This window comes from Megascapheus bottae, chromosome 1, assembly GCF_031878675.1.
Source record: "Megascapheus bottae isolate mThoBot1 chromosome 1, mThoBot2.hap1, whole genome shotgun sequence".
Lineage (NCBI taxonomy): Eukaryota > Metazoa > Chordata > Mammalia > Rodentia > Geomyidae > Megascapheus > Megascapheus bottae.
In genome coordinates, this window is record NC_143509.1 from 56,427,812 (window position 1) to 56,455,633 (window position 27,822).

General features: G+C 45.6%; 1 protein-coding gene across 3 annotated transcripts in view; it reads left to right on the forward strand.

Annotated features, from left to right (window-relative positions):
* The window catches only part of Mylk (myosin light chain kinase), a 202,635-nt gene that overhangs the window by 92,338 nt on the left and 82,475 nt on the right, over positions 1–27,822 (forward strand). For all 3 annotated transcript variants that reach the window (XM_090345269.1, XM_090345261.1, XM_090345252.1), the window contains 5 exons: positions 13,571–13,699; positions 15,401–15,598; positions 16,226–16,475; positions 23,258–23,329; positions 23,771–24,753. In XM_090345269.1, coding sequence (XP_090201395.1) covers positions 13,571–13,699; positions 15,401–15,598; positions 16,226–16,475; positions 23,258–23,329; positions 23,771–24,753 — 1,632 coding nt within the window. The remainder of the gene's footprint in view (positions 1–13,570; positions 13,700–15,400; positions 15,599–16,225; positions 16,476–23,257; positions 23,330–23,770; positions 24,754–27,822) is intronic.

Genomic DNA, 27,822 nt, shown 5'->3' on the forward strand with positions numbered 1-27,822 from the left:
CCTACTGTACCCCACAGAGACCTCTGCAGCTTGGGGTAAGGCTGGGGTCCCTGTCTTATACAGAAGGATTTAGATGTCTCACAGAGTCATGTGATTGGATCAAATGTACCACATTGTTAGGGAAACCCAGTCTTCTGAGCCCAGGCCCTGAGACTGAATCCCAGACAAGTCTCATAGCTGCCTTTTCTCAAAAGTCATCTCCCCCTGGACCCAAGGGAGAGGCTGCCCATCCCTTAGGGACAAAGCTACAGGCATTGGTGTGGGATATGAGTGACAATGGCTTCTTGAAGCTCCCTGTTTGGAGTGGACTCAAATTGCTCTGTAGATATGCCTCAGCCTGTCATGCGTGAACTGGTACTTCTGTCTTTCCTTCCAGAAAGCCCTCCACTCTCAAGTCAGAGCTAACATAGTCCCTGGCAGCTTCTCAGCCAGCATTCTGGTACATATTTATGTATTGTGTGGGTCTTTGGGGCCTCAGAGACTGGAAAGGGATTTCCAAAGAAGCAAGAAAGCTCAGAGCCTGGTCTCCAAGGGCCAGGGGATCAGCTGTCCCTCCCACCAGGGAAGTCTTCTTACTTCAGTATGGCCCAAAGCCAGTCTATAATGGGAAGGAGAGTCAAAATGGTATCAGATGAGCCACACAGCTCAGCCTTTCTCCTTTTTTAAAAATTGTATTGTAAAGCTAAGGTACAAAGAGGTTACAGTTACATAAGTAAGGTAATGAGTACATTTCTTTTTGAATTGTATTACCCTTTCCCTCATTTTCTCCTACTCTCTTCCCTGAGACTCCCTCCCTCCCAAATTGTAATGTTCATTTCCAGCATAGTATCTTGTGAGTATCACTGTTTTAACCTTCTCTCTCCTAAGACTGTCTCATCAGCAGTAGCCAGCAGCCAGCTAATCCAGGCTGTGCTGCCTAGTCTTAGATTGGATTAGAGACCCAGCTGAGCTGGCACTCAGTGATAGGATCCCCAGTTGAAGGATCAAGAATTCTTTGGAGCTGTTTCCTGGCACCTGATGGAGCAGGGTAGAGGACTACTTCAACATGGTCCCTTTCAGTGTGTTTGAAATTAGGAAGAGGAAAATTTGGCCATGGCTCTGACATGTTTGTAAGTTTGCTCTCAGGCAGGGTCTGCATGGGTGAGGCTGTCCTGAATGAGAAATTTACTGGCCTGTTAAGGCCAGACAGAGGCTCAAATCCGTAAATGGTTTTCAGCAAGGCTGAGATGCAGCCTGCTAAGGCCTAGCAGCATTCGGGATATGAGTGTGACACAATGAGACCCTTGGCATCCTGCCCAAGTCTCTCAGGCGATTTGGGGCTGTGTCCTACACCACCCTTCGACATGAAGCTGCTCTTACTTCTTGCAGATGCTTAGCTTCCAGGTCCTCTGAAGGCAAGTAGGGGCACTGATTCCCTGCTGTCACAAGTACTCTAGCCCCTCCTGTAACTGCCAAGGCCTTGCTCTGTACCCTCTTATCACCATCTGCCTGGCATGAATTCTACTCACAACATCCTAGCCCTAACCACCTGGGTGCTAACTCCAGGCTGAACTTTACTCTTCCATGAAATAGAGACACTCACAGCACAATAAGGAGTGAGTGAATAGATTTATGCACTGTCCCTAGAACGTAGAAACACTCAGAAAGTATATACTATTTTTATGACAATTGCTCAAATTTTAAAAAGGATAAGAATATCCTTAGAGTGGTTTTCCCCAGGGATCGACTTGCTATAGTTGTATCTGTCCATCCAGTCAACAAAAGAGAAGATTGTAAGTCTGAGACCAGCCTAGACTGCATGAGACCAGTCCAAAGAAGGAAGGTGTTGGTTGGGGCCAGATTTCTGCACTGCCTTGCAAGGCTCTGGTCACAAGGTGGCGGTATGCAGCAACGCATGGCCCTCCAGTTATCTGCTCAGGGTGGTGGTTGTTCTGGGAGCAATTCTGCTGGAGATAACTTCCAGATATTATGCTGAAGGCCAGACAGAGGGACTCTTTTCTCACTTCTTCAGCCATTCGCAAAGGTTTTGCAATCTTCCAGACGTCACCCCAGCACTCTGTGCGAATACTCTCCATGCTCTGCTCCTTTGTTGTAGCATTCTGCTCATGATATCCAAGCTAACCCTCACCTGATGTCACTTTGTTCAGGAAGGCTTCCCTACACACTCCAGAAAGAGTCCTCTTAACATCCTGTAGTCCCTTATTGCACTTATTTATCAACCAGTTTTTTCTGAGCACCTGTATTTGTTTGTTCAGGCATTGCAGTGTGCAGCTCAGACAAGAACTCAGCTTTCTGGCAAGGATGCAGGCACTCATTTTATTTCATATACTGACAAGTGCTGTTAAGAAAATAAGCATGGGGGCCAGTAGTTTAGTATAGTGGTAGAGTGCTTGCCTAGCATGCATAAAAACCCAGGTTCAATTCTTTGGTACAACATACATAGGAAAAGCCGGAAGTGGTGCTATGGCTCAAGTAGTAGAGTGCTAGCCTTGAGGAAAAAGCCCAAGAACAGTGCCCACCCAGGCCCTGAGTTCAAGCCCCATGACTGGCAAAAAAGCAAAGAATTCGAATCACTGAAGAAAATGAGCATGGCTTGGGAGAGGTTAATTCAATGGTAAATCCCTTGCTAAGGATTAAATCCTTGGATTTAATCCTCATTACCACAAGAGATAAAGGAAAATAAAAATCAAAGAAAATGAGCAGAGCATAGGACTAGGGAAGGACAGAAGGGGTACTTCGTAAGTCATGTGGTCCATGAGGCCTGTGAGGCTCAGATGAGCTCAGGTAAGGATGTTTCAGGCAGATGACCTGTAGGACACCAAGTATAAGGGCCTGAGGTGGAAACAGGGCTGGGCTAATCAAGAAACGGCAAGATGGCCAGCATGGTTGATAGAGGTCAAGGGACATCATACAAGGTTTGTAGGGGTAAGGAAAAAACATTGCATTCCAATTACGACATTGGACCATGTGTGTGTGTGTGTGTGTGTGTGTGTGTGTGTGTGTGCATGTATACTATTCCTGGAGTTAGAACTCAGGGCGTGGCCACTGTTCTGAGCTTCTTTGTTCAAGGCGAATGCTCTACCATTTGAGCAACAACTCTACTTCTAACTTTTTGGTAGTTAATTGGATAAGAGTCTTATAGACTTCTTTCCCTGGCTGACTGAACTATAATTCTCAGATCTCTGCCTCCTGAGTAGCTAGGCATGAGATACTGGTGCCTGGCTGTCACTGAACTCTTAATGACTTGTTGAGTTTTCTTCAGTCTCCGTTCAGGGAAGTTTATGTCTTCCTCACTATAGCACATGCATATGTATGTGTGTGTGCACATGAGCACTTTTGAGCACGTGTGAGCATGTGCTCAGTGGCCAAGAAAGCAACTGAAGTAATTCCATTTCCCTCCAATGCAAGGATATGGTCCCTCAACTTCCTCATTTTTTTGGATCTCAGGAATCACTGAAGTGTGCAGGAAATCCACAAGTTTGCTCCCAAGAGCAACATGTGTATGTGCACACACACACACACACACACACACACACACACACACACACACACACAAACACAATATGATGTTTACTTCCCTCCCCTAGGATAGGGGAAATAAGATCCCAGTGCTAGCTAATAAGCAATGATAGTCTGCCCTGTCACCCAAGGTGGAGCTTAAAGGATAATTAATAGTCTAGACTCTTGCCAAGGCAGGAAGACCTGACACAGAGACAATAATTCACTATGTTTGAACCAAGTCATGGGTAGGGGCTTCCTTAAGTTAGAATACTTTTTCCATATATTTTCCCCAACCGTATCTTTACCAAGGCTAAATTCTTAAGTAACTATATTTATTAATGATCTGCCAATTGAAGCACTTTTAACAGAGTTTCTTTGCCTAATGATTTGTTTATTTAACTGGAGACACATTGAGCCCACTAAAGGCACTTAAGGACATAAAGTATAAGTTAAAAGAAAAAATACTAATAAAAATATATGTAAAATAACTAAATAAAAATAAGATTTAATAAGCATACTAATAGGAGTATTTGTTTTGATAAAGTGCCTCTGATGAAGACTACAGGGATTGTTAGGCATTCAACATGAAACACATCAGAGGCCCAGGTCATTTTCAGATCAGCACAAGCACGGTGGGCTGGCTCTGAGCCACCTACTTTGCTCTTTCCAAGTTATACTCAGGTGCTGTGGATGCTCACAATCTGTCCAGTCAGCCAAAGGCATGGACTCCCCTCTCTAGGAACTATGGACATTGCAACTTTTTTTTTCCTGTGCCCATACTTGGGCTTGATCTCAAGGCCTCACACTCTCACTTGACTTGTGTGAAAACACAAGGCTGGCATTCTACCATTTGAACTACAGTTCTATTTTCAACTTTTTGTTGACTAATTAGTGATAAGAATCTTACAGATTCTCCTGCCCAGACTGGCTTCAAACCTCAGTCCTCAGATCTCAGCTCCTGAATAGCTAGAATTTTCAGTGAGCCACTGGCATCTGAATTGACAACTTTTAAAATCCTTATGCTGACTAAAAAGAAATGTACTGAAGAAGGAGAGCAAGCATTGGTTTAAACTTGCCTTTTATTTTTTAATGTACTAAGAACCTTAACCCACACAAAACATCTGTCTGCCATCAATTTAATCTCCAAGTAGTCAGCGTATTAAATGTTAAGACAACATGTAACTGATATTTTTGTTTATACAGGGTAGGATTTGTGTCACATGAGGGCCCTTCTCATTACAGAGAGTTGTGGTTATAGATGAGCCATGTGGGCACAGAACCTAGAACTGGAGCCTCACTTTACGAATTGGACAATTACAGAGATGCTAGCTGTCTAATTCTACAGCCATGGTGGGTCAGGCTACCATTTTCTGGCTTGGAGTATTTGGTCAAGAATGCTGTTGGGCACATAGTCTTGTTTTCCACATGGCAGAGTGTGCACCATGCTGATAGTAATGGAGAGTGTGGTTTCCAGGCCTCACTGGCAAGGAACGTTGATGGTTTGGATATGGTACCTTTCTGTCAAGCCCATTATAACTTCTAAGATCATAAGAAGGCTGTGGTTGCTGTGAGCTCTTCCTCCCATTTAGCAACCCTATCATTACTGATTGGAGTTCTTTTTTAGGGATGTCATATGTCATGTTCTTTTCATTCTTTGCCTTACACATTTCTCTTCCTATTTATTTCTTAGTTTCTAGAGAATTCAGTGGGAGAAAAGAGGGCCAAGTGAGAGCCAGGCTATGGGAGGAAGAATTTTTTTAAGTCTATAAAAGTAGTCCTTTTTCTGACTTTCCAAGGAGGTTCTGTTGTTATTAGACAGAGTTTTGTTGAAAGGAAATTTGGATACCTCCCTGGGGACTTATAGCTTGCCAAATACCCTAGAAATAGGAATTTGGGAAGGGGCTGGGTTGCTCTTCAGCTGAATTGAAGGAGCTTGCCTTTAGTGAGTCCTGGAATTTTGTAAAACGAGGGGGCTGGTCCTGGATTCCTGGACCACACTGGACTCTGAGCACCAAATAAAGAGGGGAGAGTTGGTTTCCAGAATGCCCTCCCCCCATTTGATGATTTATTAAACTTCCATAGAATAACAGGGTATGTGAAGAAGCAGATTTGCTGTTGGAATGGCATTTTGCATTAGTAACTGAAGAAAATAGCTCATGTTCCAAGACAAATGCAAGCACATGTGTTGAATGTGAGTTTGGATCCATATATGTGGGGCTTCAGAAACAGCAAGTTGACAGGTAAAAGTCGTCCCATAGAAAAAGACATGCTTTCAAGGACAGTTTCAGAATTGAGGTTTTTTTTTCCTGTTAAACTCACAGAAAAAAAAAAGATAGGGATGGGAGGAAAGAAAGTAAGTTATATCATACGGGGAGACACTGAGCTTAGGCTGAGCCATAGGACAAGGACATTAGAAGGTTCTGAATGTCAAGTCTTATGAGGAGCAAAGGCCTCACTTATAGCTGGGGATTGAGGAACAGTTTAGACTGATGATTGCATTAGATCAATACCAAACATAACAAACTCCTTCCAGTCTGTGTGGATATTTAAAGCTTCTTCTAAGTAAGAGATTTCCAGCCAGGCACCAGTGGCTCACACCTGTAATCCTAGCTATTTAGGAGGCTCTGAGGATCATGATTCGAAGCCTGCATGGGCAGAAAAAGTCTGTGAAACTCTTCGTTCCAATTAACCTGTAACTGAAGCTGTGGCTCAAGTGGTAGAGTGCTAGCCTGAAGTGGAAAAAAGCTAAGGAATAGCGCCTAGGCCCTAAGTTCAAACCCCAGTATCAGCACCAACAAACAAAAAAATGTCATATTGCCTTTGTTTTTAAACTAAAACCACTGTGAACTAGTGTTTTTAAAAAGGGACATTGTTAGCCACGCATGGTAGCTCACACCTGTAATCCTAGCTACTCAGGAGGCTGAGATCTGAGGATCACGATTCAAAGCCAGCCCAGACACTAAAGTCCATGAGACTTATCTCTGATTAACCACCAGAAAACTGGAAGCGGTGCTGTGGCTCAAGGGGTAGGGCAATAGCCTTGAGCTGAAGAGCTCATGGACAGCGCCCAGGCCCAGAGTTCAAGTCCCACAGTGAACAAAAAAAAGAAAATGACTGGGAGGGAAAGGGAAGAGGGAAAGGGGAACCTGAGAAGGGGTATCAAGGCTCGAGAAGTAATGTACCCACTACCTGATGAATGTAATTGTAACATCTCTATATATTACCCCAACAATATAATACAAAAAAAAGAAAACAACAAATGCAACAAATTAAGGAAAAAATGAACCATCACACACTGTTAGTGGGAATGTAAATTAGTACAACCTCTACAAAATCAACATAATGGTTAATCAAATATTAAGAATATATTTTATGATGAAGAAATGTGTTTCTTTTTTTAAAAAGGCACATTGTTTCAAGAGAAAATGGTTTAATATTTTGAAAACCTGCATGCTTAACTTATTCATAACATACTTTTGAATTAACTACAGATAAAAGAAAATGATCATGACTCAATATTCGGGTACCCAAGGTTATGGACATGGTCTTGGAGATATAAACATAAAACTACATAGACATAAAAACCTATGATGGGATATATACTCTATAGACAGAATGTTATATAAATTGGTATGTATCAATGATATACAAACCCTAAAATCTATGTGCCGGTGATTGCATATAGAGAGTCCCTCCTTGAATATTTGTTTGTTAAACATGACATTTGAAATACAATGTAAAAATTAGTGTCAATAACTCTTTCAACAGAAAAAAAGAAAATAATCAGAGACTTGAAGTCACCTGCCTACAGATGCCCAGCCAATGGTCAACTCATGGCCTCTAAGTCAAGAACTGACCTCTGAGTCATTTGACATTTTGACTGTGCTAGAACAAAGCTTATTGTTTAATGATTAGGAACTGTCTTAATAAACAATTTCCAATGAGTCCTAAAGTATAACAAACATAGTCAGGGAGAAAAAAACTGTGTCAGCAAGATCATAAAGAGAGGGTGTATATGTATACTTGCACATGCTTTTCCCACCTTCCTACTCTTTTCTCCCCTTCTCTATCTCTCTTTTTCTTTCCTTCTCCTCCCCTCTCTTCATTTCTCCTCTCCTCTCTTCTCCTCTCCCTAGACTTTTCTCTTCTCTCCTGTCCCTTTCTCAAGTCCTAGCATTAAGTACCCAGTACCTTAGTCTACACAGCATCATGTTCCCATGGCAATAAGCTTCTTTATGAGCAGTTTATTCCTCGGCTTAGTTCTTGTCCCTTCCATGAAGGATAGCCTGGGCCTTTCCCTTCTTCAAATGAAAAGTGACAGTCATCTTAGTGACTGGATTACTGAGTGACTTAGAGAGCCGCCAGCTAGTATCAAGCCTCAGAGCAACAGATAATTCACTTTAGATATTTAGTTCTAGGCCACTAAGTAGAGTAGACGACTCTTCTATGCTTCAGAGTTACACAAAAGTGCTTTTCTGGGCTGGCTCTCATTAGAGACAGAAGGCAACACTGTGGGAAAAGCCTGGGATATATTTGGTCCGTCTCCTTGGAGCTGGGTAGTGAGTCTGTCACTGGGTCCCCTAACTCTCCCTTGCTGCGAATGTGCCCTGAGAGGCCAGTGCTCACCTCCCCAGATGAGGAAGGTGCAGGATCCCCCAAGAGGTGCTGTGGGGGGGAGGGGACTCTGGCCTCCAAGCCCATCTCCACCAGGGGCTTGAACCACCACTAGGCAAGACCAAAGTGAACAGACCACCCTAGATTTGTACATCTTTGGGCTAACTGGTGGCCCTGGGCATGAATGTAGTAACAGAAAGCTCTCCCTGGATTTCCATAGCTTGCCTTTGTTCTCAACAAGTCAGAAAGAAAGCATCAGATCAGTATGTAGCCAGCTGTGTCCCTCAGCCCCACTGGTCAGTGGAGCCCAGGGGCACAGGGAGGCCACCTTCCTTCAGAGTTCCAGCTCTGCTGTGGAATGAGCATGATGTTTTTCTAACTTAATCTCAGTGGCAGCTGTTAATTCCTTTTCTGTGTTTAAATGTGAACATTCTGGTTTAGGCAACTTGTCCCTATATAGTTAGCATCAGGTTGAGTTTGCCCAATCTAAAACCTCAGTAGAGACTCTATCCCTGGTAGTATATAACTATTACCCCAGCTACTCAGAGAGTAGAGATAGGGGGATTGCAGTGTGGGATCGTAATGAGCCCAGACAAAAATCTAAGATCCTATCTGAAAAATAAACTAAAGCAAAAAGGACTTAAGCTATGATTCAATAGAGAACTTACCTAACAAACAAAACCCTAATTCAAACCCCAGTACCTCCAGATATCACAGGCAAGTCAAAAACAATCTATTTTATGCTTATTATGTGCTAGATAATGCACTGGCTGTTTCACATGTTATTGCTTTTAATTATCTCAAAGCCCTGCCAGTATTGTGTATATGACATTATCAGTATCGCATTATCATCAATAATTGATGTTAATTATGTAATCACATTAGCATCCAGAACACTGAGGCTAGAGACGGGGAGGAGACTTGCTTCAGATCACATGACCAGAGCCATGCGTTCAGAACAAGTTTCCTCCCTCCTCCCCCTTTCTTTTATAGTACTGTGGTTTGAACATAGGACCTTGTTCTTGCCAGGCAAGCACTTGGCCAGCTGAACCACACTTTCAGCTCTTTCCCTAGCTCTTCTTATTTTATCTAAGTCATGCAAATGTGAGTATAAACTGATGCAGACCTCAAAGATCGCAGATGAACTGGTGTGAATTCTTTGTCTTTGAAAAGAAATTAAATAGATACACACAGAGGAAGAACAGGGGCAGAGGTGAGAAGTGGCATAACTATTAGTTTTAGCCACAAGTGTGATCCAAATGATCACCATCTCAGAATGGATGGACAATACCTAGCCATAGGAAGGCATTGTTACCTGGAGCTGGATAGCTCACACTCTTCTCACCAGATATTCTCCATCAGCCCATCCTGCATGGATTCGAGGGTGGGTGCAGGAGGCTCAACACCAAGACATAAAAAGAAGACAGAGGTGAAAGGCCTCTATTCTGCTTTCAGTTAATGTGTGGCTTTGAATAAGGAGTCATTGCTTTTCAGCTAAAGCAGTTTCAAAGTACCTGTCATAGTCTCACTCATAGCAAAATGGAGCTAGGATTGGGGTTCCAGGAGTCTAGTTTATGGCTGCCTAAAGAAAGCTACTTACCTGGAAACCAAGATCCTTCAGGATCCTTAATTCCAATAAGGTGGATGTTTGGCTTCCTCCCTCCCTCCCTCCTTCCCTCCCTCTCTCCCTCCCTCCCTCCCTCCTTCCCTCCCTCTCTCCCTCCCTCTCTCCCTCCCTCCTTTCTTATCTCCCTTCCTCTGCCCCCTCCCCCCTCTCTGTCTCTCTCTCTCTGTCTCTCTCTCTGTCTCTCTCTCTGTCTCTCTCTCCCTCTCTCTCTCTCTCTCTCTCTCTCTCTCTCTCTCTCTCTCTCTCTCTCTCTCACACACACACACACACACACACACACACACACACACACACACACACACACACATTCTAATTTGTCTTTTTTTGCCTAAGGAAAAAAGAGACATACCTCTATTTCCTGAAGTGTGTTTATGGGGCAGTTGGCCTATTTGCTTGCCTCAAGAAAGATAAAAGTTTGAATGGGGGGTAGGGAGTTTGGCCTAGTGCTAAAGTGCTTGCCTAGCATGCACGATGACCCAGGTTCGATTCCTCAGTACCACATACATAGAAAAAAAGCTGGAAGTGCTACTGAAGCTCAAGTGGTAGAGCTCTAGCCTTGAGAAAGTCCAAGGACAGTGCTCAGACCCTGAGCTTAAGCCCAGGACTGGCAAAAAGAAAAAAAAAAAGTTTGAATGGTCAGGCGACTGAGCTGTTCACTAGCCTGAATAGAGGGCCTCCATAGCCTACATGTGTCCTGGGGAAGATCAATACAAACAAGAACTTTAAACTGTAGTTCTGGGAACGAGTTCATTCTGAATATTTAATTCTAGTTATTTTAGTCTCACCTTAGGCTCAGAGAGAAGGAAGTAGAGATATAGACAATGGTGACCTTGCTGGAGAAGGATGAGGGGATTTGCACAATGTCAGTCCCTCTCATCTCCTCCTGAGGAGATGCAGCAAAAGTTGAACATCAATTTACTTTGTGGTATATCTGCTAGTGGGGTATATGTGTGTGTGTGTGTTGTGTGTGTGTGTGTGTGTGTGTGTGTACATGCCACTACTGAAGCCTGAACTTATGGCTTTGTGCTTTCACTTGCTTTTTTTCTATTTTTTAGCTCATAGATAAAACTTTACTACTTGAGTCATGACTCCAGTCTAGATTTTTTCATTGGTTAAATGGAGATAGAATCTCAGACATTTTCCCCAAAGTGGCTTCAAACCACAATCCTCAGGTCTCAGCCACCCGAGTAGCTAAAATTATAGGTGGGACCCTCCTCCACCTCCAGTGGTTCAAGGAAGTGCATGTAGGGTTTTAGATCCTAGAGGCAGGGACCCACAGAATGTCTCGGCTTTGGGAAGAACCAAGAGAGGGGGTATCTGTATACTAACTGCCACCAGCTTGAAGGAGATGAGCTGCAATTTGAACATTTCTACAACACCTAGGAATTTGAGTCCATCTGTGCAGAGCTCTCTGAGGCTGTAGCCTCGGCTGGAAGCAAAGAGGCAGGAACAGGGAGTCCTCTGGACAGATGGAAACATTTTGTCCCTCAAGCTTTCCCCGTCTGTGCAAGACAGGAAATTCCTCAATTCTCATGAGACAGCCAGCTTTCTTGACCATTGCAGTCCACTGAGGATGGATCTGTGCATTTCCAATATGGGGGCCCACTAAGCCAACTCCCAGGGCCTCTACCAGCACTCTTGGCTGCCCTGTCAAGGAGCAATGCCTGAGATATGTGAGAGAGTCTCATCTCATGTCCAGGGACACCAGGGGCTCAGCCCTACTAATTGTACCTGTTTTGGAGAAGTATCTCAACCCTTCCCCTTCTCTCCCTGCCCACCCCCCCACGTAGGATGCTCTTGGCCTCTTGAGGCAGCTTTCCCAGACTCTCCCTTTCTTTCCTTCTCTCCTCCTTTCTATATTTTCAGAGGCTGGGCTGGGAGAACTTTGCGATTGTTTTCAGTGGCTACAAATACAAATTTAGTGGCATGGGCTGGGAGTTTGGCCTAGTGGTAGAGTGCTTGCCTAGCATGCACGAAGACCTGGGTTCGATTCCTTGGTACCACATACTTAGAAAAAGCCAGAAGTGGTGCTGAGACTCAAGTGGTAGAGTTCTAGTCTTGAGAAAAATCCAAGGACAGTGCTCAGGCCCTGAGCTTAAGCCCAGGACTGGCAAAAAAAAAAAATTCAGTGGCATGTTTGGAGTTAAGCCAGGGCTCCAGCTTCCTGGAGAAGTTTGGTGTTTGATTCCCAGTGCTGAGAACCCACGATCAATAGTCTTTATCCCTGAAAACTTTGATGTTAAGTTAGAAATAACCTATGAGAGCATTTTCTGTTGCTGTAACAAAATCTTCTAGGCTAGAACCTCATAGAAAAACAAGGTTCACTTTAGCTCATAGTTATAAAATCCAAAGAGCATGGCACTGGCATCACCTTCAAGTGAGGACATCCTATGGCATTATGCCATGATTAATAAGCAGTAAAGGAAGTGGTTCTGTGCAGAAGAAAGGCATGTGTGAGAAAGACTAAGGGAGGTGCCAGGCTCACTTAAAATAATTCATTCTAATGGTAATTAATCTCACTCTGTAAGCCCCAACTCTTTTTTCCTCCCTCCCAATACTGGGATTTGAAATTAGAACCTTGTGTTTATTAGACAGGTTCTGGACCACTCTATTTTTCAGATAGGATCTTTCTAACTTTTTGCTTGGGGGACTAGCTTCAAACCATGATTGTTCACATCTCCACATGCCAAGTAGCTTACAGGCGTGAACCACTGCTCCTGGTCTAAGACCCAACTCTGACAGAGGATAAATCAGTATCCAGATAACCATATTCAGTTTTTGAGGAAGACAATACAATAATCACTTCATGAATGTGGTAGCCCCTGGACTAATCACTTTTCAGAGGTCCTCCCTCAAGCACTATGGTATTGGGAGCCAATTTTCAATATGATGAGCTGGACTAGCCTATCATAGACCTAGCATAGTCTAGCATTCTGAATTCAGTCCCCAATAGATAGAGATAGGTAGGTAGGTATATAGGTGGGTAGGTGGGTAGGTGGGTAGGTGGGTAGGATAGATAGATAGAAAGAAATTAAACTTTTAATCTAAGTTTTGGTGTGTTTAAAGTATAGCACTGGCTCTCTAGTCTTATGTTCCACAACTACCAAAAACAGAGAGGAAGGAGGGGGCAGGGGGAGAAAAAGGAGAAGATGGGGCCTGAGGTTTATGGGTCAAGTAGTGTTGTGTTTGAGGCCCTAAGTTCCACCCTTAGTAATGCTGAGGGAGAAGAAGAAGGGGGAGAAAGAAAAAGAAAATGAGGAGAAGTTATTTGGGATATAGTTCAGCATGTCCAATACCTTAGGTTTAGTCCCCAGCACTGATGAGAAGAAGAGAGAGAAGAAAAGAAAAAGGAAGGAGCAAAAGGCAGAAGAAAGTAGAATTTATCTATTTCCTGAGTGCATGGTACACATAGATCATCTCCAGGAAGTGGAAAAAGAAAATTGGTTGCCTTGGCATAAAGCTTGGTGGTAGGGAAACAGTATGGAAGGGAGAGTCTTTGGCACCTTTTGAACTTGGTGCCTTGTGGGTGTATCACTTTCTCATAAAGGTAAATATGAGAGAGAAACTCTCCTAATACACCCAACCCCAGGTTCACTTGAGAAGCCCGAGCCTCATGTGGGCTCCACAGAGGGTCATTGTTCTCTTCCTATTGCCAAGCAGAGACAGGTTGCATTTTCTTCCTGAAGACCTATCTCCAAGACTTCTAAACTCTCATCTGTTCTCCAGAACCTGAGCTTCAGCACAGCTGTGTCCCAGATGTCACTGAGTCTGTAGAATGTTTGAGTACACAAAGGAATGTTCACACCAAGTTCTCTTGTCTCCACACAGAAAAGAAGAGTGACAGGACGAGGAAGCCCCTGGCTTCCAGCAAGTCTGTGGCACCCAACTTCCTGCAGGGCCTCTCTGACCTCAAAGTCATGGATGGAAGCCAGGTCACCATGACAGTCCAGGTGTCAGGTCTGTTTCTCTCCTCTGGTCACATTTGAAACTTGGGCACTGTTCCCTAAGGAGATGCTTAGATCACTGATCCAAAAGCAGCATGGAACTGCCAGACAATGGACCCAAAGAAGTAAGGTCTCTTGGCCTTGCTCTTCTGCTCTCTGGGTAGGACTCTCTGCATTCAAGGTTAAGGGTCTAGAGGAAGAAGATGGCTAGAGCTAGTGGGGAGATGGATTAAAAGGAAAATTGTGTGGCTAGTGCAGCGGTTTGGAAGCCAGTTCTTACCTAGACTGTGTGAAAACTTCCTAAAACTCACAGATGATATTCTCAGTTGCTTTTTTCAAGTTTTTTTTGTTGTTGTTGTTTTGTTTTGTTTTTGCCAGTCCTGGGTTTGAGCTCCAGGCCTGAGCACTATCCTTGAGTTTTCTCAAGGCTAGTGCTACTACCAAGTGAGCCACTACACCATTTCCAGCTTTTTTCTGTATATGTGGTACTGAGGAATTGAACCTGGGTCTTCGTGCATACTAGGCAAGCACTCTGCCAGTAGACCAAACTCCCAGCCCGATTTTTTCAAGTTTTAAGGTGAAAGGCTAGAGCAGAGGGTCTTCTAAAACAGGCAGATGAGATCAGATAGTTCACACCTCAACATGAGTTCCCCCCTATTGGCTGGAGGTGAGGAGGAGGAGCTCTGGAAGCCACTGGCTCAGCAATGGTGGCTAGGGGAAGCAAACAAAGGTGTGGTCATATGCACCCATGCTTTTCATCTCCTGCCAGGGCTTCTGACAGGTTTCAGGTCATCTTGCTGGCTGCTCAGATAGGAGAACTTGTAGACTCACCTGGAATGGATTCTTGGATGGCCTCCCTGTTCTTGTGAGCTGGAGGTCATCCTGTGACATCTCCAGCAGTGACTGGGTCCCCTCTCCTGTCCAGCCTCATCATCCCTTTCCCTGAGTCCTTTAGAAAGGTATCAGAGGTGATCTATACTTAGTCTCCAGGAAGATGTCTACTCTTAAAACTCTCCAGGGCCTGAAGCCGTGAGACTATCTTTGGTCATGTGTCCCAGCTTGTCTGGAAGCAAAGCCTAATGGTCAGCTCTTATGTCAGAGCAAACCCTCAATGGTGGTCATTGCTGGATGCCCCTATACATTCCAGAAAAGTAAAACCTGACAGCACTATCCAGCAGATACCACAAGCTGGCATCCTGGAACCACAGCTATATTGTAGCAAGACAAAATGCCAACCATGCTCTTTCCAGTGATGGCCTGAAGGGAGTTGCCATGAGATTCTGCTTACTGCCTGGGGTAGGGGTGGGGGAAGTCACTGTTTGAGGTGGAGCAGGGATAGGTGCAGTTTGAACCCACTAATCCAGGTTACCAGCATGGTGGAGATAGCAAATTTCATCCCTGAAATTGTATCTTCACTTCTAGGTTCTTTCTCATTTCCCCAAATCTGTTGTTCAATAGTCATGACAACTTTGTACTGGGTGTGTTGTCTCTGGACTAAATGTCATCTATTGGATAGCTTAGGAAGGTGAGGGTGAATCATTTATTCCTCTAACAGTCCCACGGATGGATCATGGGATCCCTGCTGTGTGGATGGGAGACAGAGGCCTGTAGTGTGGAGGTTTTCAGTAGAATACTATAAGCCTGAGATACATAGTGGCAGCTGGCCAGGGAAGCTCCTCCCTGATGGTAGCTTTGTCCTCTTTTTCTGGTTTAGGGAATCCACCCCCAGAGGTCACCTGGTTTCACAATGGTAGTGAGATCCAGGAGTCAGAGGACTTCCACTTTGAACAGAGGGGCACCCAGCACAGCCTTTGCATTCAGGAGGTCTTCCCGGAGGACACAGGCACGTACACCTGTGAGGCTTGGAACAGTGTCGGGGAAGTCCGCAGCCAGGCCATCCTCACTGTGCAAGGTGAGTCAAGCCTCCAGCAGGAGGATGTGAATTGCTTCTGGAGGGAGGGGAAGGGGAACTAACTGCTCAACACAATTTGGAGAGGAGGATGCCATGGGAACCTGATTGGGCCCACTCAGCCCCAGAAGCAGTTCCTTATTTACAGTTCAAGCTGAGCAGGCTGCCCTACCAGCTTTGTGAGGTCCCTGCCCTCCCTGGGCTGTGGGTGACAAGTTGTGTATAGAATGTTAAGAGGGAAATCTGCAGTGCACTTAACTGGGCAATGAGAGTTTTAAGGGTGAGTTATGGGCTTATGTGTTCTTACATTTAGAGACCTTGTATCTAAGAGGGAAAGAGAACTAACCACACACACACACCCCTCCTACTCAGATACCTGTGATGTGAACCATTAGAACCCAGACTAATGCCCCCCCTTCTGGGCTCTCTCCTCTTGCTATGGATACATAGCTTTCTATTAATATTACCCTAGGAGAATGTACTGCAGACAGACTTGTAGAGTGTTTCTCGGCCAGCTGTTCTTTGAGTAGCAAGCTAGCTGCCTGCCAGCCCCCCCCCCCCCACAGCATGGAATGGGTGCTCCATGAACAAGGGCTGCCCTCTCTAGCTTTCTCCTTTGCCAACTTCTAGAGCCCCAAGATGGCACCCAGCCCTGGTTCATCAGCAAGCCTCGCTCAGTGACCGCCTCCCTGGGCCAGAGTGTCCTCATCTCCTGTGCCATAGCTGGTGACCCCTTCCCCACTGTGCACTGGCTCCGTGATGGCAAAGCTCTCTCCAAGGACAATGGCCACTTTGAGGTGTTACAGAATGAGGATGTATTCACCCTGGTTCTAAAGAATGTGCAGCCCTGGCATGCTGGCCAGTATGAGATCCTGCTCAAGTGAGTGCATATCCTGACAGCCTCCTGTGCCTCCCCTTCCCCCACCTCCAATTCCTGCTCCACTAACCTGGGACTAGGCAGTTATATGAAGCTCAATATGGGAATTGAGCTTCAGGTCGATCAGGTACAGGCTCAGGGCAGCTAATGAGCTTTTGTTTCTTCCAGTCTAGTAGCACATGTATTCAGAGAACCCACCCTCTGAGCTCAGTTCTCCAGAAGCCTCTGTCATATCAAATTCTAGATTTTGCATACCATGTGGTATAATGAAGATTATAAAAGAGGGATGGATTAAAGGTAGAAATGCAGGCAGATCCCTGGAATGTATTAGACACATGTTGCTGTATAACAAAATGCCCCCAAATTTAGCAACGTGAAAGAACAGTTATCACCTCATTGTTTCTATAGGCAGGTGTGTTATTCTGCTTCTCATTACTATAACAACATACATGAGGCTGGATACCTTTATAATGAAAGGAAATTTATTGAGCTTACAGTTTTAGAGGCCTAAGGCTAGGGGCTCCATACAGTGCTAGCTTTTTTTGCTGGCTGAGTCTTAGGGTATAGAAGATGTCAGAAGGCAGCATGTTTCCTAAATCTCTCATCTTTTATAGCCATTAACATTCAATTATAGGGGCTCCACCTTAATGGTTTTTATCTCGTCCCAATGACTGTACCTACAAACACCAAACTGAATTAAGTTCTCATCCTCTTAATAACTCCCAGAAGAAATTCAAAACATGAAATCTTGGGGCACACTCAAACCATATCCACACCCTGACAGCTAGGAGCTGTAAACTTCTTAGCAGCAGTTTTTCTTGTCGAGTGGCAACTGAGACTCAGGAACTGAGTCTTGCCTCAACTGAGATTAGAAGGCCTCGTCCAAGAGGGCTCACTCCTATGTTATGGCAGGTCTCAGCACCTTGCTCTATGTCTTCCTCACATGGCGCTTCAGTGTCTTCATGACATGGCCGCAGGCTTCCCTGGGAGGTAGCCATCGAAGAGTGAGCACAAGTCTGAACTGGCAAGGTCTTTGTAACCTAATCTCAGGCATTCAACACCTCCTACCCACCATTCTCTCTGTTGGAAGTAAGCTGGTAAATACAGCCCACATTCAGGGAGATAAGCATTAAAGTCCATCTCATGGAGAGAGGAGTGTCAAAGATAACAGACATTTTAAAACCATCAGAAGAATCTTAAGTTTCTCTGTTTTACCTTTAAAATACTCCAACTGTTCGTTTGGTGCCAGTCCCCAGGCTTGAACTCAGGGCCTAGACACTCTCCCTGAGCTTTTTGATGAATTGTAGATAAGTCTCACAGACTTTCTGTCCCAGGCTGACTTCGAACTATGATCCTTAGATTTCAGCTTCCTGAGTCCAACTCTTATAATTCTATGCCAACCGTAGACTGGTGGAGACAGATTGCCTGCCCTGACCAAGACTTAGTGTGAGCATTGAAGAGCTCCTGTCTGTACCTACACCTAGGAGGCTGTTCCATGTCCTGAGCATGGTTAGACCTGCACTGGCTTAGGTTTCTGGCTACTTTGTAAGCTTTTTCTCCAGACTTTATCTAGTCCCCATTCTGAGCCCATCACATTCAAGACTTTGAGCTACAAATAGGTTCTGACTCAAGGTGCCAGCGGCTCATACCTGTAAATCATAGCTACTCAGGTGGCTGAGCTCTGAGAATCACCAGCCCTGGCAGAGAAATCTACCAGAGTCTTATTTTCAGTTAATCAGCAAAATGTAGAAGTGAGGGTATTGCTGCAATGGTGGAGTACAGTGACTGCAATTATTAAAAACCCCAGTATAGAAGATACTTGTACAGAAGACACTGTACGAAAGGAAATGCACTTGTTACCTGACTCATGTAATTGTAATCCCTACATCATCTCTATACTAACAATAAAGTAAATTAATATTTTTTAAATCCAAGTCTATTTCAGGTGCCAGTGGCTCATGCTTGTAATCCTAGTGACTTAGGAAGCTGAGATAAGAGGATTGTGGTTCGAAGCCAGCCTGGGCAGGAAAGTCTATGAGATTCTTTTTTATTCAGTGTATAATATTTGCATTGTAATTAATAGAAAGGTTACATTATGTTTGCCAGATAGAAGGTACATTACTTCACATACACTGATACCCCTTCTCATGTTTTTGTCCACATTTCCCTCCTCCCACTCCCTCACCTCAGCTTGTTTTTCCACCTTCCTTATCCTATTTCAAATAAACATATATACAATATACCAGATAACAAGGTAAGATACTGTAACAATATGAGAATAATCAAGGGACAACAAAATAGATGAGAAATAACATAGTACAGTAAGAACAACAATCACATATTATATGGCTCTTGTTTCCATATCCTGGAGGTCCTTTCATTTAGCCTCATCCTATATGGCCTTATGTATCTAGGTCTTGCCCTATCGTAATCCTCTGCTAGGAGAGTTCAAGGTTTATACTAATTATGACAAATGAGGGAAACCATTGAGCCTATGTTCCTTTGAGTCTGGCTTACTTCACTTAATATGATTTTTTTCAAGTCTTTCCATTTCCTTATAAATGGGGTAATGTCCTTTCTGATAGCAACATAGAATTCCATTGTGTATAAATACCACATCTTGTTGATCCAATCATCAACTGAGGAGCATCTGGGTTGGTTCCATATCTTAGCTAAGGTAAATAGTACTGCTATGAGCATGGTTGTGCTAGTGGCTTTAGTATGTCCTTGTTTCTGGATAATAGCCTGTGAGATTCTTATTCCCAATTATCTACCAAGTATAGAGCTGGCACAAGCCTTAAGCAAAAAAGTTCAGGGACAGCACTCTGGCCCTGACAAGCCCTGGGACTATCTTACACACACACACACACACACACACACACACACACACACACACACACACACACACACACACACCAAATGACAATAACAACAAAAATGCCAGGATGTCCACATCACCTCAAGTCTTATTTGGGCAAGTATTTTATACTTGTATTAATTAGCACCCTTATACTTCATAGTCTTTAAAACATAGCCATTTTAAGCTATTTTTTATTTCTTAGGATTTTTAGGTCCACTGAGATGTTATGCTACTGAGGACAGAGCTCAGTGGATCTCAAGTGACCTCAGAGTCCTACTTGTAGTTAGCAGTTGCTGTTCTGCCAACTAATATATTCAATGGCCTTCACCTGGTACTTGAACCAGTTATTTTCAGGAAGGTGAATCTACCTCCAAAATAGGAGCCCAAGAATACCGCTTACTGAACTTAAGACTCTAAGTTCAAACCTAAGTACTACCAAAAAAATTAAAATAGATAGGTAGGATAGACAAATAGATATGAGGAACTCATGTTCTTGTCTTTTAGGCTGAATGGAAGTGGAGTTCCTGTGAAAATACTTGCTTTCTATACAGAAGTATCTTGAGACAACATTCACATTAATCAAGCTCAGAATCAAAATCTATGGGATTATGAGAGGGGGAAAAAAGGAAAGGCTGAGCTTTGGCCAATGAGAAAGGACTCAGGGAGTGAATAGACCAAACAAGAAAGGCTTGAGCGAGAGTGAAGCAAAAGTCTGCAGGAAGTTTGCCAGACCAGAGACAGGGGTTGTCTTGGGAGGCAGACTGTCTGGGGCCAGCTGGGGACAATCATAAAACTGAGCATGTCCCAGCTGGAAGGGACTTCAGAGGTTTCCTAGCCTTCTCCCCATTGAATAATGGGGAAACAAGTCTCAGGTCATGGGCTTGTTCATGACCACCCGAAGGCCACCAGCACAGCTCTTGTCTTTTGACTTAAATCAGATGTTCTCCCATTCTTGTAGGCTGGCCTGGGGTGTTTGTTTCTCTCTGGTGCACTGGAACTAGGGAGCTGGAAATTTATACTGGTGTGTCCACCCTTACCATCTTCTCTTCCCTCCCTAAGTCCAGCCTCCTCATGGCTTTGGTAGGCCATTTCTCTGGCCTTGTGTTAGTCTCTGGCTGAGAAGGAGCAAGTCAGTAGAAAGTTCTCCTGGGGAGTCTGTGGCAGGTCTGCTAGCACCCTTTCTCCCTCCCACTTCTTTTGTCCCAACAGCAACCAGACTTGGCCTTGGAAAAAACTGTGCCTCTAGGGGTAGCTGAGAGAAGATAATAGGAACCCTCCTAAGAGTCTTATTACTCCCTGCTGAGATTATGAGGCTGGTGAGAGTGAGTTTTTAGCCTTCTCTCCTCCTCACCACCCCACTCTTAAGTCCTACACCAAGAGAAAAACTAGGAAAAAGTCAATACTCCATGTCAGATGTAGTGGTATATTCCTGAAATCCCAGCCATTAAGGAGGTAGAGGCAGGAAGATTCTGGGCTTGAGGCCAGCCTGGGTAACGTTAGCAAGACTCTATCTCAAGAAAGAAAAAAAATGTCTGGAGGCATAATTCAAGTAGTCTCAAGTAGTAAAGTGTCTGCCTAGTATATGTGAGGCCTGAATAAAATCCATAGTATTGGGGGGGGGGGGCAGGGAGGTCCAGATTCTCCTTGAAGCATTTGAAATGTTGATGCTTGCCAAGAAATTGTTTATTTAACCTAATTTTGCATTAAAATCCCACAAGTGAGTGATTTAGGACTGATAGGAGTCATTTGCAAAGAGAGGCCTGAGAGTTTATCTAGATGAAGACCCTGAGGAGATTATCTAAATCTACACCCCCCACCTGGGGCAGGTTATGGGAAATATGTGAGTCTCTACCTGCTTTTCCCAATAAGAAGATACTGCTATGTGTCACTCCAGCTCAGGGAACAGGGCTCCACATGACTCAAAACCTCATGGGATGTGACTGGGATAAGTGAGACCTCTACTCAGCGTCTGTTCCTCCCTTGTACATCTGGGCAGAATTCTGCTTGTGTCAGGAGGAAACTCGACTGAGGGTATAAGAATAGGACTAACAAAGCCCTTACGGCATAACGGAGCCAGGCACCCATGGCTTATACTAGTTGCTTTTTTTTCCAATCCTGGGGCTTGAACTCAGGGCCTAGGCACTGTCCTGGGACTTGAACTCAGAGCCTAGTGCTCCGCCACTTGAGCCACAGTGCTACTTCTGACTTTTTCTGAGTATGTGGTACCGAGGAATCAAACCTAGGGCTTCATGCATGCTAGGCCAGCACTCTACCACTAGGCTATGCTCCTGGCCCGGCTGTGGCTTATACTAGTAATCCCAGTTACTTGGTAGGCTGAGAAGGATGGCAGTTCTAACCTAGAGTAGGTAGGAAAATCTATGAGACTCTTTTTTGTTATTGGTGATGGTGATCGTGGAGCTTGAACTCAAAGTCTGGGCACTGTCCCTGAGCTCTTTTTGCACAAGGCTATCACTCTACCACTTTGAGCCATAGCACCACTTCTGGTTTGTGGTGGTTAATGGAGATAAAAGTCTCATGGACTTGGGGCCGGGAGTTTGGCCTAGTGATTGTAGAGTGATTGTCTTACATGCACGAAGACCCAGGTTCAAGTCCTTAGTACCATATACATAGAAAAGCTGGAAGTAGTGCTGTGGCTTGAGTGGTAGAGCATTTGCCTTGAGAAAGCCCAAGGACAGTGCTCAGGCCCTGAGTTCAGTCCCCCAAGGCTGGCAAAAATAAATAAAAATAGTCTTATGGACTTTGCTGCCAGGGATGGCTTTGAACTGTGATCCTCAGATCTCAGCCTCCTCACTACTAGTATTACAGGCGTTAGCCACCTGTGCCCTGCTCATTTCAAATTAAACACTTAAGAACTAGAAGGGCAGCTGTGGCTCAAGTGGTAGAGCCCTAGCCTTGAATATAAAAGCTCAGCTACAGTGCCTAGGGCTTGAGTTCAAGCCCTAGAACCGGCACCAAAAAAAAAGAAATTAATGATCTCTTGTGACTTTCTGGCCAAAAAGAAGACAAAATGTATGGCAGTCATGGAAACTTAAGTTTTCTTTGCAAAACACAGTTCCTAAGGTGTCCTAAGTTGTCCCTTTGGTTCCCAGCTTGTCCTCTCCATCCTCCCCATTAGAACAGACCTTTGTTGGCTGGACAATGCTCATAAATGCCAGCAGATGGCAGTCATGCAAGCTGGAGGAACCATCCTCTGCCTAAACCAAGGCCCCAGCCTTGTCCTGAACAGGGACCTCAGCTATATCAGGGGACGCTAAGCAATCTGTGTGGTAGTAAAGGATCTGTATCCCTCCCTACCTGAAGGAGGAAAAGAAAGGGCCACTCATGCAAGGAGGGTTAGGTTTTTAACATGAAAAGTTCTGAACTCAGGGCATTGGTTGTTCAGTGGAGGTTGGGGTCTGAAGTTCAAAAGGAGGAAGAGAAGGAGGAGGAGCAGGAGAAGGAGGAGGAAGGTGGGGAGGAGGAGGAGAAAGAGAAAGAAGGGAAGGAAGAGGAGGGAGAGGAGAATACCAGTAAGGAAGTGACCCCTGGCATGTAACATGTTATTGTAGACACAGCAGCTCCAACAGAGGCCTCGACAATGCTTTTTTTTCCTATTGAGTGACTAATTGATTATATTATATAATAAAACCCACAGAAAAGTATCCCTACTTCTAGATATCTATCTTAGCTGCAGTCCAGAGTTATCCTTTTCTCCTTCTTTTGAAGCAAGAGCTGGGAAAATAAAGAGTGACTATGAAATTAGAGAGCCCTGCCTGAAATCCAAGTTTGGGATGGATGTCACAGTTCAGGCTGTGACCTTCATCTTTTTTGGAGGCCTGCCAGCCCACCACCAAGTCCATGCCTGCCTTGTGCCCCCCACAGCACTAAAGCCTTTCGGTGCTTATTGATTCCTTGAATTCTTCAGGAACCGCATTGGCAAGTGCAGTTGCCAGGTGTCGCTGATGCTACAGAGCAACCCTCTCAGGGCCACGCTACGGTGAGTGTCCCCAGGAGCTGGCCAGCCAAGCCCATTCCTCTATGCAACCTTCCCCCAGGTCCCTGCAGCCCTAGACATTGAGCTGAGGCTGAGGCTGCCAGAACCAAAGGGAGAGATAGGAAAGGGATGGGAGAGAGGGCAGAGGAAAGGAGGGGTGGTGAGTGTTTCTTTTTCTTTCTTTTTTTCTTCTTCTTTTTTTTTGCACACACCCTTATAAGGCTACTGAAGTCATTACCGATGTAATAAACCAAGTAGGCAAGCAAGCAAACGCCTCTCCCCCAATGTTCCCTTCTATAAACACAGCCTGGCTGGGCCCCCACCTTCTCTCCCCCTCCTCCCTACCCTCCGCCCGCCCTCGGGATTTGCTCTCCCCTGACGTTTCTGGCTTACCCAGCCCCTTTTCCTTCTGCTACTTTCCTTTTTTTCCCCTACTGATTGCAGGGGGCGGGAGCCAGCCAGCTGTGAGGACCTCTGTTGTGAAAGAGTTGATGCTGATGGTGTTGGGAACCGAGATGGGACCTTGAGGCCTGGCTGGCCAGCAAAAGGACAGGGTTGGCCAGAGGAGGAAGAGGGAGAGAACGTGCGGGGGTTGCTGAAGAGGCGAGTGGAGACCAAGCTGCACACAGAGGAGTCGATCCGCCAACAGGAGGTGGAACAGCTGGATTTCCGTGACCTCCTGGGAAAGAAAGTGAGTACCAAGACTGTGTCCGAAGAAGATCTGAAGGAGATCCCAGCTGAGCAGATGGATTTCCGCGCCAACCTGCAGCGGCAAGTGAAGCCAAAGACTGTATCCGAGGAAGAAAGGAAGGTACATAGTCCCCAGCAGGTGGACTTTCGCTCTGTCCTAGCAAAGAAGGGGACTCCCAAGACCCCTGTGCCTGAGAAAGTACCACCTCCAAAATCTGCTGCCCCAGATTTTCGTTCTGTTCTGGGCAGCAAGAAGAAATCGCCAGCAGAGAATGGCAGTGGTAGTGCTGAGGCCTTGAATGCCAAGGCCGGGGAAAGTCCCACACGCGTGGGCAATGCACAGCCTGCAGGATCCCTAAAACCTGTAGCCAACACCAAGCCCACTGAGACCCTGAAACCGGTGGCCAATATCAAGTCTACTGAGCCACTCAAGCCCGTGTCCAATGCACAGCCTGCAGAGGCCCCAAAGCCAGTCAGGAAGGAAGAACTCAAGAAAGAGGTTAAGAATGATGTGAACTGCAAGAGAGGACATGCAGGGCCCATGGAAAATGAGAAAAGAGCAGAGAACCAAGGGACTGCCCCAGCTTTCAAAGAGAAGCTACAAGATGTCCGTGTGGCAGAGGGTGCGAAGCTGCTACTCCAGTGCCAGGTGATCTCTGACCCCCCAGCCACCGTCACCTGGACACTGAATGGAAAGACACTCAAGTCTACAAAGTTCATCGTCCTCTCCCAAGAAGGTAAATTAGGTGTGGGGTTGGGGAAGATGGAGATCCTGTATCAGCTGTTGTCTGGTGGATAGCCCACAATCTGAGTTGGAATTCCACTCTTGTTCCCCCTTATTCATGGGATAAATTTCCCACTTAGCATCCTCCAGTACATGCCTAACCCATGCTGGGGAGAGGCTGGGCTTGTAGAACATGTGGTGTGTTAGTGTGGGCCTGGCAGAGCTCCTGGCATCCCCCAGCCCCTGTTTCCCTAGAGTATACCTGGACCTGAATAGGCTGTTGCTCCATAGCCTGGCATGGAGAAGGCTAGGAAGTAGGGGCCAATGATAGAGGCAGCGATGGACTCTGAGCCAAGAGCTGCTTGAGAAACAGCTCTGTGTTTGAGGAAGGCTTGGCAATGATGGGACAGTACAGGACTGTGAGATAGAGTCAGCAACAGACTAGGTCTTGAGAGCAGTGCAGGTTTGAGGGACTAAAGGGAGAAGCCAGAAACCCTTAAGAGTCAAGACCACACATACTAGCCAGGCTCACAGAACTAGCTGCTTGCTTCCTAATTTGGATGAGACTTTTGTTTGCTGGGATTTCACATTCTTGGATGATGGGGAGAAAGGGTCTAGAATCTTACCATCTGTGGCTTTTTGGAGGATCTGGAGTGCCCAGATGGGCCAGTTTATACCTGGAGAAGAGAGGATGTATGAAGAGGCTTTTCCTGGTCTGTGGAGTCTGTCAGGCTCCCAGGATAGTGGATATCCCATATCCTTTTCTAGTGGCCAGAGCTATCTGAGCTGAAGGCTGATGCTAGGACTCTGGCTAGGGCAGGGTACAAAGAAGCTAAATTTCTCAGGAGGTAGAATTTACTCTTGGAGGCTTGAGACAGCCACCATGGAGGCCATAAAGGCAAGTCCTGGTAAAATGAACTCAAGCAAGTCAGTTGAGCCCTCAGACCAGGCTCTTTTTCCCTCTGCCCTCTCTAGCTTGGTCACACCCCTCATCCCCTCTTTCTCTTGTCCCTTAGCCCAGGCCATCTTCCTCCTTAAAGCTGGAAGGAGGCATTTGTAGATAATATCAGCTCACTCTACCCCTCTGACAGCAAATGTGGGGCAGCTGAGCATAGAGAATCTCAAGGCTAAAGGAGTGAAGGGGTAACAGGACTTCCCTCTCAGCAGAGAAAAAGCAGTTGCTTCTGCTGATGTGTTAGCAGAGGAATCCCATGGGCACCCTCAGATTGGCAGGGCCCTCTTGAGGTGTCTCTTCCATCCCTGTTTGCTCACCCCACCTCTGGCATGTGCACACAAGTGGTCATGAAGGACCACATATGGGATGTGCAGGGAAACCGAGGCTACCATCTTCCACAGTTTTCCTGGGAGGGGGCCTTGGTCAGACTGATTAGAAACTGACCAGGAACATTTCCCAAGTTACTCTGTGGTGATCTTTCTGGGTATGATGGGAGAGTAGGCAGTCACCAGCTTTAGGGCGTGTGCCATGTTTAGACTGGCATGGCATGATGAGCGCTCCCTGTGACTGCACAAACCTCAGCTAAGCTGAGTTTGGAGTACTAGGATGGCAATGGGGAGAGAGGATCTCTCTCTCTCTCTCTCTCTCTCTCTCTCTCTCTCTTTCTCTGTCTCCCTCCCTCTCTCCCTCGCCCCTCTCTCATTGAGTCTCTCTTGCCACAGCAAAGGGGAGAGTGCCCTGTGTGAGACCATCAGCACTGTTTCCTGTTCCTACACTCAATACTCACTTCTGCCTGAAGAGCAGTGCTTTGTTAGAGGAGGGTCTGTCTAAGGCTTATCAGTTGGTACTTGATCGTCCAACAGCAGGGAGTAGGGCATGTTCTCTATAGAGCACAGGCTTATGCTCATAGTAATTTTAAAAAAAAAAAAAAAGAGGAGGAGGAGGAGGAGTTGGAGCCAAGTGCCCGTGAGTGAGTCACTCTGAGTGACCTGAGTCCTGATGTGAGCCAGACTTAAGCAGCAGAGAGGTGGTCAGAAAGTGGACTCTTCAGTCAGGGGGGCCCACACCCAAATCAGGCTTCTTATAACCTGTCTGGGATGGGAGGATGGTTTAGTCCCAATTTCATCCTACATTATGCCAGGGCATTTAACTAGCAAAGTAGTGGGAAGCTATACAAGGCACTGAGGGTGAGGAGCATCATGCACAAAACTAGACTTTAGGGATTTTTTTTGCCAGAGCTCAGGGCCTGAGCACTGTCCTCGGACTTTCTCAAGGCCAGAGCTCTACCACTTGAGCCTCAGCACCACTTCCAGCTTCTTTCTATGTATGTGGTACCGAGGAATTGAACCTGGGTCTTTGTGCATGGTAGGCAAACACTCTACCACTAGGCCAAACTCCTAGCCCTGACTTTAGGGATTTTGATTGATGTTGTGTCCAAAACACAAGTTTGGAACCTGCTTAAGAGGTAGGTCAGTGATGGCAAGGCTTGGACTGTCATGACAGGTGTGACCACAAAGAAGACAGTAGTAATAGAACTTGCAGCCTGGCTTGAATGGTAGGATGGGAGTGGGACTAGATGAGGATGAAGGGTTCACAGCCCAGTGTGTGCATGTGGGTGTCTGGGCCACAGGAATGTCAGGTGGAAATACAGAAACAGGTGGTTAGAGTCCACTCGTAGAGGAAGGAAGTAGCTACCCTATCTTTCCATCCTCCCCACCTTTCCCCAGACTTGGAATTCTTCTTGCTTCACTGCTCTGACTCTCATCCTGCCATCTTCTCTGCCATTAGATTCACTTCTTCCAGGATATCTTCCCAGACCACTCTCAACACTTTATGCAAGAGACTTGGGCCCTCCTTGCTCTCCATCAGCACATATTTGTGAGAGTGGCCACTGCTAGTGGATGTGCTATTTGTAGGCTTCTCCAATGTTCTACCTTGGATGAGCCTATATGCCTCTATCACCCTGTTAAGCCCAAAAGACACCCAGAGAAGGTGTGTAATGGCCTTTGACAGATGACCATTAGTTAACACTCTGAGGGACAGTCACATAGAAATGCTCTTCTCCTGTGTTCCCAGAACTGCAGGGTGATGTTGTTCATCCCTCCAGGGCTAGACTTTGGGTCTTCT